Here is a 19,040-nt window from a genome sequence, read left to right on the forward strand (position 1 = left end):
GAGACCATGGTCCCCACAGCCCTCTGCCCAGCAGTTCAGTCCCTCAGGGAGTTTGGATGTGTCTATGGGGCTTCCATGACCTTTCCTTGTACCAGTTGTGCTAGAGAAAACTTTTTTTTAAAGAATTAAATGAGTCTTGACAATTTGTGACTCAAACAAAAAACATGAAAAATTAAAGTCTTAAGAGATAAGTGACTGCTGCTATGATATAATGATACCAATCCTGGTAATAACCGACTACGTTATGTGTTGATATTTGTTAAAAAAACAGTTTTACATATGATAAAGGATTACTATGCTTAAAAGATCATACAAGTTTATAGAAAAAAAACAAAGACCTTAGTGGAAAGATGTTTAAAGGATATGAATGGAAGATTCATATAATAGGATTATAAAACTTAATGAAAAATGTTAGTTATCAAACAATATTACTGTAGACAAAGAAGTTCCATTATTTGGTTGTTAAATTTGCCAAAGTGGTTTACTTTGTTTTGGTTTTTAAAGCAACAGTACTCAATAATAATGATGAGGCTGTGAGATATGCCTCAATAATTATTGGTGGAAATTTAAATTGGTAGACTCTTTATGGAAAGCAGTTTTGTAACCTGAATCAAGGGCCTTACATATTCATGCCATTTGACTCTTTTTTTCTCCATTATTGTATTTACTAAAGAAATAACTGTTGACTGAGAATTATATGCAGAATTGTCACTGAAAAAAAATTGAGAAAATCTTACTGTCACACATAATCAGTTGAAATATCCAATTTATGCCACCACTGAAAATGAGATTAATGGAGGTTGTTACTGATTTGAGCAAGTGGTCTGATAAAATGTTAGGTGGGGAAAAACTACCATATAGAACTGTGCCTATAGTATTATCTTAATTGTATAAATAAAACCAAAAATAAACCTATTGCCATCAAGTTGATTCTGACTCATAGCAGCCCTTTAAGATAGAGTAGAACTGCTCCATAGGGTTTCCAAGGCTGTAAATCTTTACGGAAGCAGACTGCTACATCTTTCTCCTGTGGAGCTGCTGGTGGGTTCGAACCCCCGACCTTTTAGTTAGCAGCTCAGTGCTTAACCACTGTGCCACCAGGGCTTCTTATTGTATAAATAGGTAAATGAATTCCAGAAAGAATAAAATACCAACACGGTTGTCTTGAGGAAACATAGATTGTAGATTTTTTAATGCCTTTTCTTATTTTTTCAAAAGTCTTCTGTTTATAGTATAAACCAAAAATCCAAACTCACTGCCGTCAAATCAGTTCCAACTCATAGTGACCCTATAGGGAAGAGTAGAAATGCCCCGTAGAGTTTCCAAGCTATAATCTTTACTGAGGAAACCCTTGTGGCATAGTGGTTAAAAACTACAGCTGCTAACCAAAAAGCCACCAGTTCAAATCCACCAGGTGCTCCTTGGAAACCATATGGGGCAGTTCTGCTCTGTCCTATGCGGTCGCTATGAGTTGGAATCAACTCCCCAGCAGTGGGTATGGGTAATCTTTACAGAAGCTGACTGCCACATCTTTCTGATGCAGAGTGGCTGGTGGGTTCAAACCACCAACCTTTTGGTTAGCAGCCAAATGCTTAACCAGTGCACTTCCAGGGCTCCTTGTTTTAGGTTAACGAGGCTAGAAATCAAGAATGCAACCTAATCCTCAAGTCAGATGACTATGAAATGATTTTATATAAGTTCATTTTTAGAAATTTTGAGAGCAAAATTAATTCTGGCAGTTGAACTATTTTTTTTTTAATTTCTTTCTGTCTTGTTGACTGATGTCTTCTTACTGTTAAGACTCCTTTAATGACCCTTTTTTATTTTCACAATATAAAACTACAGAATTGGCTTTGTTATTGAAAACAGTGCATTCCTATTCTTTTAAATGATGTTTCCATCTTAATTTACATTATTGAAGCTATAGCATCAGAGGGAGGTGGGACTACCATGCTCCCACCAATTTAAAGTTTTTGAGATTGGAGATTTCGAAGGAACCATTTGTCACCACAGCTTGAAAACCGGCGTCAAGTAGAGAAGACGGTAATTTAGTAAATGTGTTCTTTTTTCTTTACCTTCCCTCAGCCACCATTTGTGTTAAACCTAGAATTCATTTTGGTTTAACACCTTAAGATAAGAATTGAAATACCAGGTAAATTTAATTCACTTAATATTTGCAATTACTGAAACTTTGAAATGATCTTGGTGTAGGGAATCCCCAAATACTTTTAAAATATAACAGGAACAAGGAAATAGATTGTCATACAGCTAACTTCCATGACACTTCACTTATTAGATAAAGAGGAAAACCATAAAACTTGACAAATTTCTTCAGCAGTTACCTGACTGATTTTTCAGAAATTTCGGGGTTTTTCCTGACTAATTAATTCTGTTTTGAAAAGAGAGAAAAGAAAAAGTAAAGTCTTCCTTTACCCTTTTTGGTGGTGGCGTTGTTGTGTGCCATCAAGTCAATTCCTACTCATAGTGATCCTATATGGTCAGGTAGAACTGCCCAATAGGTTTTCCTAAACTGTAATCTTTATGAGGGCAGATTGCAAGGTCTTTTCTCCTCAGAGCACTGGGTGGGTTCTAACTGCCAAACTTTTGGTTAGCAGCTGAGCACTTAACCATCGTAACACCAGGGCTCCTTAGTACTTAATACTCTTTTTGGTATTGCTAAATTATTGAAGTTTGTTAACTATACTTTAATAATTTAATCTTAGGGCTAGATATTATTTAATGTTACCTGTTATAAAAGCTCATTCCTGGCAGATTTCTATTTTTAATTTTAGTTTTTTTGTTCCATTGCACTGTACCATCCTGAATTAATACCCTGGTGTGCTTGTGAAACTCAGTAAGTAATAGGAGCTGAAGAAAACAGATGAGCTATAAAACTAAATTCATGGTCATTAGTATTTCAGTAAGTGAGGATTTTATACTGCTGTTATTAAAAGAATGGAAGTTTGAATATTGTACAAAAGGTACAAATTATTAGCATTTTTCCCAAATCAAGTTCACATTGAGTTTGCTAATTCTCTTAGGTGAAGTATATTGAAGATAGTTTTAATTTAATTCATATGAACATTGTGAAAAGCAATTTATTTTTTCTTGCAAATTAATGTTGGTCATTTTAATATTGTTACACTGCATTCTTAGAAAATGTAGAAGTCCTGTGGTTAGGTATGAGCCAAGGTAACTTGTAAAAATGATGATTGAGCACGAGGTGTCTTGCTGGGCTCCTGTAGCATCTTTCACTTGTATCAGGGGAAGTGGAAATACTTAACAGTTTAGTAAAATTTTAAATCGTTTTCAATATCAGTTAAAAGTAGGACTTACTGTATGGTAGAATATGTAAGTAAATCTTCCAAGCTGAGATTTTAACATAAGCCTGAGAAACTTGACCTATGTTTGCTCCTATTTTGATTTTAATTTTAATTAGGACTTTTCCTAGTTTTTCTCAACACATAATGTACATTTCAAGAAATCACTGTTCAAATTAAATGTTGGTTATAGCCTTTTCTTATGAAATGTTGGATGAGGAAGTATTAAGTATATCCTGTGTGGCCTGGAGCAAGTCATACAAATGCCTCTGAGTCTCGTTTTCTCATCAATAAAAATGAGAGGGTTGGATCATATTATCTGTAAATACTTCTGAAATCCTAATTATGTATAAAACTTAGATCAGGATGATATCCTACAGGTGTTTTACCTCCAGTAATTGTTACTGCGTTAGATGTGCATTTGTGACTGATGAATAAAAAATACATTTCTTCAGAATTTTAGCTGGATATAAATATTTACAAAAAAAGTTAACATTTTTAAAGCTTTTATTTCTGTTAGTCTTCATTGTTGAGCATCCTATCTGTTGTTTTATCTAAGTTTTGAATGTAGTTACTGTTTTTTGTTTTTGTTTTCTTCTTCCTTAGATTTATTTAACAAATATCAGCACTTGATTTGGTGAGATTCTTAATGGCTGTAGAACAGGACAGCTGGCTCTTGGCAAAAACCTTGAACATTAGATAGCACTCCTTGAAATTTGTGCCGTGGGACATAATTGGTTTCCCAGAGTTCAAAACCTTGTGCTCATTAGCAGTCATTCTCCATTTCCCCTAATTTACTGTCTGTCTTTGGATTTGCCTATCTAGACATTTTATATAAATGGAATCATACTATATGTGGCCTTTTCTGTTTGGCTTCTTAGCCATGTTGTAGCATATATCAATGCTCCATTCGTTTCTGTAGTTGAATAATATCCCATTGTATGTACATACCGCATTTTATTTATCCATTCATCAGTTGATGGCCATTTGGGTTGGTTCCACTTTTTGACTATTATGAATAATGTTGCTATGAATATTTTTGTACAAGTTTTTGTGTGGACGTATGTTTTCACTTCTCTTGGTTATATACCTGGGATTGGAATTGCTGAACCGCATAGTAACTCTACATTTAACTCTTTGAGGAACTGCCAAATTGTTTTCTAAAGTCACTACACCATTTTACTTTATCCACCAGAAACATAAGAGGGTTCCAGTTTCTCCACATTCTCACCAAGAGTTGTTGATTCAGTTGCAGCCATGCTAGTGGGTATAAGGTGGTATCTCACTGTGGTTTCAGTTTGCATTTCCCTGATGACAAATGGTATTACACATCACTGCATGTGCTTTGGGGCCATTTGTTTATCTTGTTTGGAGAAATTCTGTCCAAATCTTTTGCCCAATTTTAAATTGTCTATTTATTAAGTTATAAGTAAGAGTTTTTTTTTTTTTTTAGTGTATTCTAGATACTAGTCCTTTATCAGATACGTGATTTGTAAACATTGTCTCCCATTCTCTGTGTTATTTTTTACTTTCTTTTTCCTTTGAAGCACATCTGTTTTGCTTTTGTTGTTGCTGCTTATGCTTTTGGTGTTCTACTTAAGAAACCATTGCCTAATCTAACTTCACAATCATGTCTATGTTTTCTTCTAAGAATTTTATAACTTTCTCTCTTACACTGAGGTCTTTGATCCATTTTGAGTTGATTTTTATATATGATGTGAGGTAGGGATCCAGTTTTTCACATAATACACATTCATTCACCAGTCTTTTGATAGAGTCCAGGCCCTTTCTTTGAGTGTTAGTTAATTGTTAGTCAGAAGTTTCATGTCATCTTTTTTTTAATAAACCATACCCACTAGTCTATGATTTGCACAATCAGTTTCTTTAAAGTAAAATTAGATCATAAGGACACTTGCAAAGTAATCTGGGTTCAGAATCTTTTCACATTTTTATGCTTTTTTTTTTTTTCCAGTCTTGTAATAGTACTTTTTTTCTGGGTTCACATTTAGTTAAAATATTCAATTGTAATAAAAGCAACCAGCACATGCACATTTGGGAACACACACTATTACCTCTTGATAAACATGCAGTTCAGTTGCAGGGAGAAGTGCAGTATATTAGTAGAAAGTAGGCAACCAGCCAGGAGCGTTCAGGATCCCGTGCACATCACTTGACGCAAGTGAATTTGCCAGGTCGCTTCAGGGGAGGTTAAAGAAGTTTCTATGCTATTCTAATTTATTTCAACAAACTTTGTTATATTTTTATTACCTGTATTCTTATAGAATTAAGAACTATGTTTTTCTTTATATACAGTATACAATAATATGAAATTATACTAAAAAAGATTATTCAGAAGAATTATTAAAGTAAGATTTTTCTGTCTAAAAGAGTGCTACGGTTTATGCAGCAAGCTTTTATCCTAACTGTTTTGGCCGTTTTATCTCCACAGTTTAGATTTTGAAGAATGTGCTCACAAACTGTTGAAAATGGAGTTTCCTGAGAGTCAAACAGTACGTTAATACTTTTTAATTAGACTATATGTATTTGTCATAAAAACGCTTAAGACAATTAAAAATTAGGTATAGTGAGTGAATTGGAACAATAGCTCAGTGCTAAATATATCCAGTGTACGCTTTAAAAATACAGATTTTTAAAAAAATTTTAAATAACTCAAAACTTAGAAGTCCTGTAGTGTTTCATATGCTACTTGCTGCAGTGAATTAACCTGGCTGCTCAGACAGGACATGGGAAAAGGAGGGGCATTCTTCGAACTGCTACCCTTTACATAGAATTTCTGAGAGGTTGCCTGTAAATTGAACTGTGGCTTAAATAGAATAAATTTGCTCTTTGATGAATTACCTGGTCCATTTTTGTTATGCACAAAAGCATTCTTTTATGGAAGAAATTATGAAGATCACAACACATAGTATTTTATTACTCTAATTGGATATAGAAGAATCTGTATTATTTGTCTCATTCATTTATTCAACAAAAATGTGTTCAACATATTCTACATGTCAGGCATTCTGTGAGGTGTCGGATAGTCAGTGATCCATAAAGTATACATGGTTACCCTTAGCCCTGTAGGGTTCAGTCTTATAACTCAGTATACTGTACTATTCAAAGTATTATAGAACCCTAACGGCAAGGAAAATACAGACCAGATTAAATAGATTATCATTTTTTCTAGTTGTTATCTTATGTATACTGCTCCCTGCCTAGATTTTAGGTCTTTGGAACCTGAACAAAGTCCTCAAGGCTTTTCTTTTAATATTGCGTTTTATGTGGTAGACATAGCACAAATGTTGAATTGTGTGAATCAGCTCCCGTAGGTTGTTTTGTTTCTAATTCTTCTATAAGGATCTTATTGGCTATGTGAATAAAGTTGCTGTTAGGTGTGAGTCATTTGTTTTAAGACTTTAAACATGGTCTGATACAGTGGCCAGCAAGCTGTGGCCTGGGTCCACCTCCTGTTTTTGTAAATAAAGTTTTATTGGAACATGTCTATGCTTATTTGTTTATGTATTGTCTATGGCTGCTTTCACATTACTGCAACAGAGTTGAGTAGTTTAGTTATAACAGAGATCACAGGATCTTTAAAGCCTAAAATACTTACTATCTGGCCTTTACAGAAAAAAAATTCCTGAATTTTGTTCTAGAATATGGATTTATTCTTGAAATGTCATGGTATGGAATTTTGAGAAAAAAATTTTTTTTATTTTTTTAAATTTAAGATTTTCCCTTTTGAAGTTTATTTATTGGTGTACTAATATTAGACTACCTGTTTGCTAAACATCAGATATTATATGATTCCACATATATGGTAGATAAATTTGTAGAGACAGAAAGTAGATTAGAGATTACCAGGGTCTAGGGGGAGGGGAGAAAGGGAAAAGGGAAGTTACTGTTTAATAGGTATAAAGTTTCTGTTTGAGATGATGAAAAAAAAATTTACAAAACTTACTACAAAACCCTATGGGTGGGGCAGTTCTACTCTCTCCTGTAGGGTCACTGTTAGTCAGAATCAACTCAGTGACAACAGGTTTGGTTTTGGTTTTTATTTGTACTCAAACTTCACTTGATGGGTTTTTGTTGGAAGAAAATAAATTAGTACATTAACCTTTAAAATTGTAATTGAAACTGAACCTACTGTATGATCTTGTCACATTATTTGAGGAGTATAATTAAGTCATTATAAATATTAATATTAATCCACAAGATAGCTGTTCTAGAACTAACCTCAACATATTTTGATAACATTTGGAAGACTATCTTGGTGTATCTATGTTTGTGCATATGGTTACTCAAAAGGCTCTCCTAAAATCATGTAATATTTAATTAAAATGTTAAAATATTTAATTATTGTACACCACAGGGAATAACTCTTGTAATTGCATTTAGTCTTGGAAAGAAAGTAATTTGTTTTGCATGTAAGGTTGACTTTATTCGCAGTGTTGTCAGCATATTATACCATGTTTTATTGTTTAAAACCTGATTAACTGCTATATTATTTTAAACACAGAGTCGAAAAAGTTAAAATGCATTTTAATATATCAAGTTAACATAATATGGCAGAGTTCAGAAAAGTTTCAAGTTTTCTGTCCTATATTACTTAAATTTTGGCAAAAGATATCTTTTTAGAACTTATACATTTATATATACTTTGAGTAAGGTAGCTTTTTGACTAATATTAAAAAAATAAATCTGCCAATAATAGCATCTAAAAATAACCCTGTTGTCAAGGTAGGATTTTGAGTAGATTGTTTTATAAGTAGATTACCAGTTTCTAGAACTTTTAAACTTCTTGGAATGGTGGAAAAGTTCATATTCTGCAATGTGTAGTACAGTAGCCACTATCTCCATGTGGCGGCTGTTGATCAACTGTAATGTGGTATGACGGAGGAACTAAAATTTTAAATTTTATATAATTGTAAGTAATTTAAATAATGATACACAGCTATTGGCTACCATATTGAAGAGCACGGTTCTAGAGTGTCGTGTGCTTTTCAAGTGTCCCCTTCTGCCATACCCTGAGATTTCTCCTGGACTCTCCCACACAGATAATTTACATAGAGATGACTTAATTTTTTTTAGTATTTAAAATTTATAGAAAGCATATATTTGCAGTTACTATCTTTAAAAAAATAATTTTTACTGATAAAGATTATGTTGTAGAAAAAGATACTTAGTCAATTCTATAGCAGTGATCAGAGAATGAATTTATGCCTTTATTCGTTTTGTCCATATTGGCTGAGTTTCTTCATCTGTAAAGTTGCTATAATACATCTTTTGTTAGATTTCAGGAATTAATAAATATTAGGTTAATTCTAGATCTCTAATTTGTTATGATGATGATATTTCCTGACGAGACCAGAGATTTATTAGTGCAGTTATTAGTTCACCAGAATTTTCACTGAAGGATTATTAAGTCACTTAAAGAGCCTTATTGGACAATATATTATGCCAGCAGTTATGCAGTTATACCATCTCTTTGTATCCCAAACAGAGATCTATATGCATAACATTTATTTTGAGGCTTGAAAATTTAGCTGCAGAGATATTTTTTTTTTTAATATATTTTTATTTTATCACCCAGAGGGTTTTTTAAGTTAGCATTAAAATTGTGCCCATTTATTCTCCTTAAAAACTCATGTTTTGTTTTTTCCGTAGTAACTCTATTCCTTAGTAATTGAACTTAAATCTTTGAGAAATATTTAAAGTGAATTGTTAAATGTTGTGTTGGTGAGTCTATATTTAAAGAATTCTGCATAGAATTCTTTTAGAATACAGTATATTAATCTTTCTCTGATTTATCTGTTTCTTATACCAGGTTTTTTTGAAGTGGTTCATATTATATAAATTTAGAAATTTAAAATCAATCTAATCATTGTAAATGGATGTCAGAGCTGTCAGCCAGACAGAAGGCTTTGAAAAACTGAGCTTAACCAAGATCAAGATTTTTATTTTGTCCTAATAACTAAAGTTCACAAAATTTTAAAGTTTTATATTTTTTAAAAACATTATTTAAAAGTTTGAACAGTCTCTATCATATAGGCAAATTATTCTACAGCTTGAATTCGTTGTGTTTTCAATCATTAATACAATTGTTTTTGTCCAAACAGAAAGAACTCTGCAACATGATACTTGATTGCTGTGCCCAGCAAAGGACATATGAGAAATTTTTTGGCTTATTAGCTGGGGTGAGTTCCAGCCTTGTTTTTCACATCAGAATTTAATAGAAGCACTAAAGGAATTCTCATCCTGAATGTTGTGAATTAATGTTTCTTCTTTGTGGTCTGGTGTAATATAACAGCATGTCTTTGCTAAAATCAACTTGTTCCTTCCCTTCTTCAGGTTTCCCCCTCTTGGGAATCATTTTTTGCAGTGCCTTAACTTTGCATATCTTTCTTCCAGTACTTTTTAAATTCTGCATGCTTTGTAACAGTTTCTTAATAAAAGGCAATTAAATGCTGTTTTTTCAAAACCTCAAAGCCGTTTCTGAAGTCCAGGACGTTTTTAGACGGCACAAATAGAGCATAAACTAAATTATTTTTCAAATCCAAACTGTATCCGCTGGGTAGAAGTATATTTGTAGAGTATACAAGTAGGCATCTATGATTAGTTACTTGTGTAACTTATTTTAGCATGTAAGTCCCAGGTAAATAAGAACCATATTAACTTCTTTTTTGAGCATCCCATCATATTGCACAAAAAGATTTAGTGATTTGGTATATGTTCTTTGAAGATGTACAAAATATTTATTCACTCTGATTCAGTAAATTTAGGGGGATTTAATATGCTTATAATATTATTGACATTCAATTTTTATTTATTAGCGTTTTTGCATGCTAAAAAAAGAATACATGGAATCCTTTGAAAGTATATTCAAAGAACAGTATGATACCATTCATCGCTTGGAAACAAACAAATTGAGAAATGTTGCCAAGATGTTTGCTCATCTTTTATACACTGATTCACTTCCATGGAGTGTAAGTAGATGGTTCAATATTTATACTTTTTCTAATCCCTTATTATTCTCAAATAAATATTAAGTAATATAGCCATACTTTTTCTATTTTGGAAATGTGCTTTAAAAAAATGAAAAGGTGGCCAACTTTTACTATAGCTGCTATCTTTGCGATTATGTTCATATTGGTTATATAACATGGGCTCAGAAAGCTAAGTTGATATATATGAGTGTAAGAAATACCCCAGATTATATTAACGGTCCAAACATCGCAGTGCTTTTTTTTGATAGGGATGGTTAGGAACATTTTCAGGGTAAATGTTGCAGATTTTAATCTTCTCTATGTATAGACATATGCATTCACACTCGTGTCCACATACACCACTATTTTGGTGGTACGTGCTTCTTTGAGCCACTGCTCGTGTTTCCTAAGAGAGTAATGTCCATGGTTCCTTGATTTAGGATAGCAGAGAAGTGATTATCCTAGTAGGATGTGTTCTTTTACCAAGCACTGAAGTTGAGTAAGTGATTGGGAAGAATTCCTATAATCATAGAGCAAAGAAAGATATATTCTTGATGGGAAAGGTGCGCTGGATTGGAATTTGAAATGCATTCATTTAGCTGACATATATTGTACAACTGCTGTTCATTTAGCAACTGTTTATGGAGCTATCAACTATGTGCCAGTCAGACAGTGATGGGGATCCAAAGTGAATTAAATACGGTGCCTGCTTTCAGTGAGGTTACCATGTAAGAGAAGATGTAAGACATACCCAAGAATAGCAATAATACAAAATAAAAAGTGTTAAATTATAAGAAAAGTAAAACTGCAGAAGTTCAAAAAAAGAAAGAAATTAATCCCAGGAAGAAAGAAAGAAGAGGATCACATTGTAGAATACCATAATCTAATGGCAGAACAAGGCAACGTCATTGAGTTTATAAACACTGGATAGTTTTTTTAGCACTGTAAGTACTAAGTGTGTCCAGCTACATTAATAGACATTTATAAGCTGACCCAGGAGCCTAATTGTAATCATTTCTGACTTCTGTTTTTTTTTTCTTGGAGAAAATGAAATTCAGGTTTTAACAATTGACTAACAAATGGGTTCCTGGAACATATAACCCATTCGTTAATCAGTTGTTAAAACTGGAAGCTGCTTTTATTTTTATTTGCCCTTAAACGTCTCTCCATGGGCTTGACTTTGAGCCCCAGTCTTACTATCCAGAACAAGCCATCACTCTTTCTTTCTTTACCCTTAGATTGTGTATTAGTTGTGCTATATGAAGCTGTACTCTAAGAGGCTGCTCTAAGAGGCATTTTGCCCCAAACTGTCATACCCACCACATTTTGATGAATGAAGTTTAGGAGCTAACATTACGTGCTTCAGTATATGTTCAAGATACAAAATCCTCCCTGGTATTCAAGCAAATTCCTCATGCAAGAGAATAAACTCTGTAGCATCTTGGTATTTTGAAATATAGTATAGAAAAGTCTTAAACTTTACCAAGAAATAATACAGATCACCGCAAGGAAGGCTACTCAGAGATACTCTGTTTGAAAATGAGAATAAATCATAATTTCAAGAGACACTTAAAGTTATAAATATGAGTCACTTTGTCCTATCTTTTGAAAACCAAGATAAAATTGCCTTTTTAAATTTTAATTTTCAGGTTCTTGAATGTATAAAGCTGAGTGAAGAAACCACTACATCATCCAGTAGAATTTTTGTCAAAATATTTTTCCAGGAACTATGTGAATACATGGGTCTTCCTAAACTTAATGCAAGATTAAAGGATGAGTAAGTTTATCACTAAACACTTTTTATTCTTACTGTCCTCAGGGTTTCTCCTACTTTATCAGAGGTAAGTCTGACGTTGGTTGTAGAAGCAAGAGAGTTAAGCCCGTTAGTGGCCTTTTTCATCCAGTAATCACTACACTGAATCTCTTTCTGTGGCACCAGACAACATACAACTTTTAATGGTGATTTTTAGTCCAAGTGGAGAGAACACAGAATTAATGCCTCTTTCACTTAGTTAGAAAACACAAAATTAATTTTGTATGCTCACTGTAGTTCTCTAGTAATTGAATATTTATAGGTTTGTTTTCATTTTAACTCTAATGTTGAGCCTTAGAATGATAATTTCTGTCATCAGTGGACATTTGTAAATCAGTTAAATATCAATCGTGTAGTCGTTTAAATTACCACACTGAACTAGAATATTGCTCCAAGACTATTATATATGATCCCTATCTCAACTTTCTTATTTCCTAGTTATTTAGATTGCCCATTGCCACTATAGGGTCGCTATGAGTCAGAATCAACTCCGTGGCAATGGGTTTTTTTATGGGTTATTTCCACTAAGATTGGCTTCAACACCATTCACACTACTGAAATCATCCTTTGAAATATCTCAGTGACCACTTGCCAAATCCAGTAGTCTTTTTCAGTCCTCATGCCCCTTGACTTCTCTACCCCACTTACACAGTTGACCACTTGCTCAGTGTGGCTCCTTACTTTTTTTTCTTTCTACCTCTCTTAGTCTTCTCAGTCTCTGACTCCTCCTAAGCCTGCCCCTCCAACGTTAAAGTTTACCAAAGGTGTATCCTGGGTTCTATGTGCTCTGTCTAGGATATTCCATCACTTTCTCTTCGCTTTATATATTTATTTGGTCCCTGTCTCCTGTACTATACTTATTTACTCTCTCTTCAGCACTCTAGCTACACCACTGTTGCCCATCTTGTTAAGCAGATCTCGGTCTTTAGGCTTCTTTGCCTCTGTCTCCACTGCTCGGAATCCCCTCTCTTCTTGTTCTTTCTGGCAAATGCTTCATCATTCTTTTCTTGTGTCATCTTTTTCTATGAAACAATTTTCCCTGACTCCGCTCCTTAGTCATTCAGTGATGACACTCAGGACATGTCCAAAACCATACTGCATTATGAGGTTTTTTGTTTTACCTCTGCCTAAAAACTGATTATATGCAGTCTTCATCCTTAATTTCTCCCTTTTGTTGATTACTTTCTCCCCTCTTCCAGTGCCTTGCACAGTGCTGTGTGTATACACACGCATACCCACCCACCCACCCCAGAGGTTTTTTTTTTTTACTTTTCTTCATAAATACAGAGAATATAGATACATATATATGTGTACGTGAATACACATGTATATATTCTGTGTGTGTCTAAATGTAAAAAAAAATGCTGTCTGTTGTATAATTATAGAAATTAAGTTTAATAAATTATGACTTGATCCTACTCATTCCTTTAAATAGCATGTAGCCTAACCTAATAAATGACATAAACCACTTACTTGGTTATATTTCACTTACTAATTTAAAATTTAGAAAAATCTGAAAAATAACTATAAGGATTTTGTCTTTTATTTTTAAGAAATTTGTTCTCTTTTGTTCATTTTTCTTTTTAGAACTCTGCAGCCATTCTTTGAAGGATTATTACCCCGAGATAATCCAAGAAACACTCGGTTTGCCATCAACTTTTTTACTTCTATAGGTCTTGGAGGTTTAACGTAAGGATTATTTTCAGAATCTTATTTTCAGTTTACAAAATTATCTCACAATTGCCTTTAAAATAGGATCTAACAGATTATATTTTTAATTAGGGATGAGTTGCGCGAGCATCTCAAGAATACACCAAAGGTCATCATGGCACAGAAACCAGATGTTGAGCGAAATAAATCCTCGCCCTCCTCTTCCTCTTCTGCGTCCTCCTCTTCAGAGTCTGACTCCTCTGACTCTGATTCTGACAGCAGGGATAACAGTTCAGAATCGTCCAGTGAAGAGAGTGGGTCTTCGTCTACCGGTAGTCGTAGCTCTGCCTCAGGTACTGAAATTCATGTAATTTATCTGTCTCTTTTCTAACAAATATGTTGTTTACAATAAGGGAAGAAAGTAATTTGATTGCTTAGTTATTTTCGTATTCAGTTGTTTAAAAGCACAGTTAATCGTTTTAAGTTATTGCAGTCTGTAGTATACTACATTTGTAATGCTGAGGTCTCTTCTCAGAATCCTTCATAGAAATGAGATACTGCAATGATGACTGAAATACCACTTACAGTGTCAGTAATCTAGTTGATAGGAGCCTTCTTGACATTTATATTGTAAAGAAATTTTAAATTTTCTCTTTTTAATAGCAGAGTTTCAAAGTTAGTGATTGGCATGTACCATACATTCAGTGCACACCTTGTAAGTATACGGCTATATAGCTATATGGGTTTTCATGAAGAGAACACATCCATGTAACTAGCACAGATCAAGAATTACTGACACCCCAGAAGCCCTTTTTTTTGTGTTCTCTCCCAGTTATTACCACCCTCTCATCCACCTCCCTATGGCAACTATTATTCTTATTTCTAATTCCAAAATTTACCTGTTTTTAACTTTAGAATTATATATTGTAACCTCTTTTATATTTGGTTTATTTCTTTTCATATTATGTTGGTGAGATTCATCCATATTATTGTATTCAGTTGTAGCTCATTCTCATTGCTGTATAGTTTTCCACTGTATGAGTATACCACAATTTATTTATCCTTTCTATTCTTACTGGAAGGAGCCCTGCTGGCATAGTGTTAAGCACTTGACTGCTAACCAAAAGGTCAGCATTTTGAACCTGCCAGCTGCTCCACAGGAGAAAGATGTGGCAGTCTGCTTCTGTAAAGATTATAGCCTTAGTGACCATATGGGGACAGTTCTCTGTCCTGTAGGGTCGCTATGAGTCAGAATCAACTCAACAGCAATGGGTTTTAGTTTACTCTTAATGGGCATTTAGGTTTACAATAATGTATCCATGAATACTCTCATACATATCTTGTAACGACTACATACACACGCATGCATGCTTACTCACACATTTCTGTTGGATATATATCTAGGAGTAGAATCATCACTGGTTCATAAGGTGGGCATATATTTAGCTTTAGTAGATACTGCCAAATCATTTTCCAAGTGAGTATTCCGATTTACTCTCCCCACACCCATATATTAGAGTTCCAGTAGCTTCCATTCTAACACTTTAAATTAACGGCTTTTTCATTTTAGCCATTCTGGGACGTATGTGGTATTGCATTGTGGTTTTAATTTGCATTTCTTTGAAGCTGAGCACCATTTTATATATGGTTGGCCATTTGATTATTCCTTTTTTTTTTTTTAATAAATGGTTGCTCAAATCTTTGCCTTTTTTTTTTTTTAAGTTGTCTTTTCTATTGATTTATAGTTCTTTATGTATTCTGGATATGCATCTTTTGTCATATATATGTAGTATAACTAACTAGTCCCACGTTTGTCTCTCCAACCCTCTGAGGCTGTCAGAAGCTCTGTTGGTCCCTCTGTCCCTCAGCAGCAGCCCTGTGTTAAGGCAGAATCCTGAATCTTGCAAGTGCTCCCAGGGAGAACGTCACTGTCAGCTTACCTCTCTTTGGTTCTACCCTTTTCTGAATCTTGACCCCCTTTAATTGTTTTTTTCACTAGCTCCTGGATGCCTTTGTTTACTTTTTAACTTTTTATTTTGAACTAATTTTAGAGTTAATAAAAAATTGCAGAAATAGTATAGAGAATTCCCATATATACTTCACCCAGCTTCCCCTAATATTAGCAACTTACATAACCATAGTTCAGTTATCAAAACTCAGAAATTAATTAACGTAGTACAATTAATTAAACAACAGCTCTTGTTTGGATTTTACTACCTAGTTTTTCCATTAATTTCCTTCTTCCTGTTCCAGGATTCTACTTGTATTTAATTGTATTTCTTCTTAGTGTTATACCATCTGTGGTAGTTCCACTCAGTGTTTCCTTGTTTTTAATGATCTTGATATTTTTAAAGTCTACTGGTCAGTTATTTTATGGAATGTCCCTAAGTCTACATTTGTCTGATATTTCCTCATGATTAAAATAAGGTGATGAATTTTTGGCAGAAATACAACAGAAATGATGTTGTTTTCCTCTTAGTACATCTTTTCAAGGTGTTCATAATACTGATGTGTCGTATTATTGGTGACGTTAACCGTGATCACTTTATTAAGGTAGTGTTTGCTAGGTTTCTTCACAGAAACGTTTTGTTTTTTTTTAATTTATTGTACTTCAGGTGAAGGCTTACAGAGCAAATAGTTTCTCATGAAACAGAAGTACACATGTTGTTTTATGACATTGGTTAACAACCCCACAACATATCAACCCTCTAACTTCTCAACCTCTTTATTTTTTGGTGAAAATACACATAGCCAAAGATAACACCATTTCAAAAATTTCTGCATACACAGTTCAGTGACATTGACTATGCTCTTCAGATTGTGCTGTGGTTCTCGCTTAAGATGAAGGCTTACAGAACAAAATAGTTGCTCATTTAACAGTTACTACACATGTTGCCCTATGACAATGGTTAACAATCTCACAACACATCAACAATATCCTTACTCAATCTTGGGTTCCCTATCACCAGCTTCCTTATCCCCTTCTGCTTTCTGGCCCTTGACACTGGACTCCTGTACCTCGTTAGTCTCATTTGGTTTTACGGGGCTGTCCACTCCCAGGCTGAACAGTGAACCTCGGAGGTAACTTCACTACTGAGCTAAAAGGGTATCTGGGAGCCATACTCTCAGGGTTTCTCCAGTGTCCTTTAGGCCAGTAAATCTGGTCTTTTTTTTGTGACTTAGAATTATGCTCTACGTCCTTCTCCAGCTCTGTCCAGAACCCTCTGTTGTGATCCTGGTCAGAGCAGTCAGTGGTGGTAGCTGGGCACCATCTAGCTGTACTGGACTCAGTCTGGTGGAGGCCTTGGTAGCTGTGGACAATTAGTCCTTCGGACTAATCTTTTCCTTGTATCCTGTTCTCTTCATTCTCCCTTGCTCCCGAAGGGATGAGACCAGTGGAGTATCTTAGATGGCCGCTCACAGGCTTTTAAGACCCCAGACGCTACTCACCAAGGTAGAACGTAGAGCATTGTCTTTATAAGCTGTGTCATGCCAATTGAGCTAGATGTTCCCTGAGACCATGGTCCCCACAACCCTCCTCCCAGCAATTCATTCCCTCAGGGAGTTTGGATGTGTCTATGCGGCTTCCATGACCTTTCCTTGGACAAGTTGTGCTAGTTTCTCCTGTACTGTGTACTGTCTCACCCTTCACCCAAGATACCACTTATCTATTGTCTATTTAGTATTTCCGCCCCCGACGCCTCCCATCTCTGGTAACCAACAAAGATTGTTACATTTTGTGTGTGAACTTTTTCATGGGTTTGTGCAATAGAGGTCTCATACAGTATTTGTCCTTTTGTGATTGACTTATTTCACTCAGCGTAATGTCCTCCAGCACAGAAACTTCTTTTTGTAAAATTAATAAATAACTTGTAGTGATATAATTTGACACAAATATTCTTTTTCTCCTCAAACTTTGGCTCACTAATTTTAGCATGCATCTTTGGTTCGTTTTTGTGATAGATATTACTCTGGTGTTTGCCTAATGGTGATTTTTCTATTTGTCTTGTTTCTTCTATATTTATTAATTAAAATTCTTCTGTAAGAAAGAGTTGTTCCTTTTCCTCCATTTATGTATTTATTCAGTTATATGTTTATATCAGTATGAACTCTAGGACATTTATTTTGTTCTGTGGGTTGAGGTCCAATACTATTATTTATTTTGTTGTTCAAATCATTCCAGCTTTGGCAGTTACAAGTTCCATCAGATTGACGCCTGTGTTGTTTTGGCATGCCCCATCCTTATTTGGAACACTTTCTTCCTTTATGGCATCACAAGTTGTTTTAGTTCTTCAGTGCCTTTAAACAAGGTTTTTTAATTTTATTTGGCATTTGTAGTTCTCAGCAGGAGCAAAGGTGTGCCACAAGCTTCTCCATCCTACTTGGAAGTAGAAGAGCTGTAGTAAAGGACTTTTTAAAAACGTGCCATTTTCATAGTTTGATTTTAGCTCAGATTTTGTGAAAAGGTCTATGTTGTTTTCCCTAAGATCAGCTCTACTTTCTTCCATCATAGTATTTTAGTCTTCTGAAGGGCTTGTTCATTTATCTGAAATGCATGCCATTCTTTTTTGTTGTTGCTGTTTTATTTTTTATGCCATGTTTAAGAGAGGCAGCAATTTTCCCTACAGCCTTAGGTTGGAAGGCTAATCATCGTTCCCTAGCTTGTTATACTTTAAAGTGTTTCAGTCCAGAATTACAGGACTCTCAATGTTTTATATTATCAAAGCAAGATTCCATTTACTCACAAGAAGTCTTACTCTTGAATTATACTCATAGTGTTCATTTAACATTCACTACTTTTAATTATAAAAAATTTGTTGTTTCATGGTATCTGTTTTGTGAACAGATGATAACACAGCATGAATTGCTGCAATAAGGAAGCTTGCTGATTCAAAATTAATTTGCCTTATCATGCAATTTCAGTAGAAAATTTTTATTTTATTAATAAAATATTAGATAGCATAAAAGCAGTATGAAGTGCCCTCAAATTAGAAAATTGTAGAGCACGCTTAGCAAAACGAGAGGGGACTGTATATTGTTATATGGCGAAGGTTTTCTTGTCAACAAAGCACTGAGAGTAGTGTAAGGTAGGGTTGGAGAGATAGATGTTGGTTTAACATAGAGCCAGACGGTTTCTGCTTGGGTAGCTGACTCGGTTGAGCAGCTTGATAGGCACCAGAGAAGTAAACCCTTAGTTGCAAATCAACTGACTGTACAATGTGCCAAGGATAAGCATTTGGCAGAAGAAGTAGAGGTTGGCGCAGTGAG

The 19,040-nt window shown here is 34.4% G+C and overlaps 1 protein-coding gene across 3 annotated transcripts in view; it reads left to right on the forward strand.

Moving 5' to 3' along the window:
• The window catches only part of CWC22 (CWC22 spliceosome associated protein homolog), a 69,082-nt gene that overhangs the window by 47,609 nt on the left and 2,433 nt on the right, over window positions 1-19,040 (forward strand). For all 3 annotated transcript variants that reach the window (XM_023730516.1, XM_023730517.1, XM_004375460.2), the window contains 6 exons: window positions 5,770-5,830; window positions 9,443-9,520; window positions 10,157-10,309; window positions 11,959-12,086; window positions 13,710-13,811; window positions 13,905-14,125. In XM_023730516.1, the coding sequence (XP_023586284.1) occupies window positions 5,770-5,830; window positions 9,443-9,520; window positions 10,157-10,309; window positions 11,959-12,086; window positions 13,710-13,811; window positions 13,905-14,125 (743 nt within the window). The remainder of the gene's footprint in view (window positions 1-5,769; window positions 5,831-9,442; window positions 9,521-10,156; window positions 10,310-11,958; window positions 12,087-13,709; window positions 13,812-13,904; window positions 14,126-19,040) is intronic.

Source organism: Trichechus manatus, unplaced genomic scaffold (genome assembly GCF_000243295.1).
Source record: "Trichechus manatus latirostris isolate Lorelei unplaced genomic scaffold, TriManLat1.0 scaffold00037, whole genome shotgun sequence".
Classification (NCBI taxonomy): Eukaryota; Metazoa; Chordata; class Mammalia; order Sirenia; family Trichechidae; genus Trichechus; species Trichechus manatus.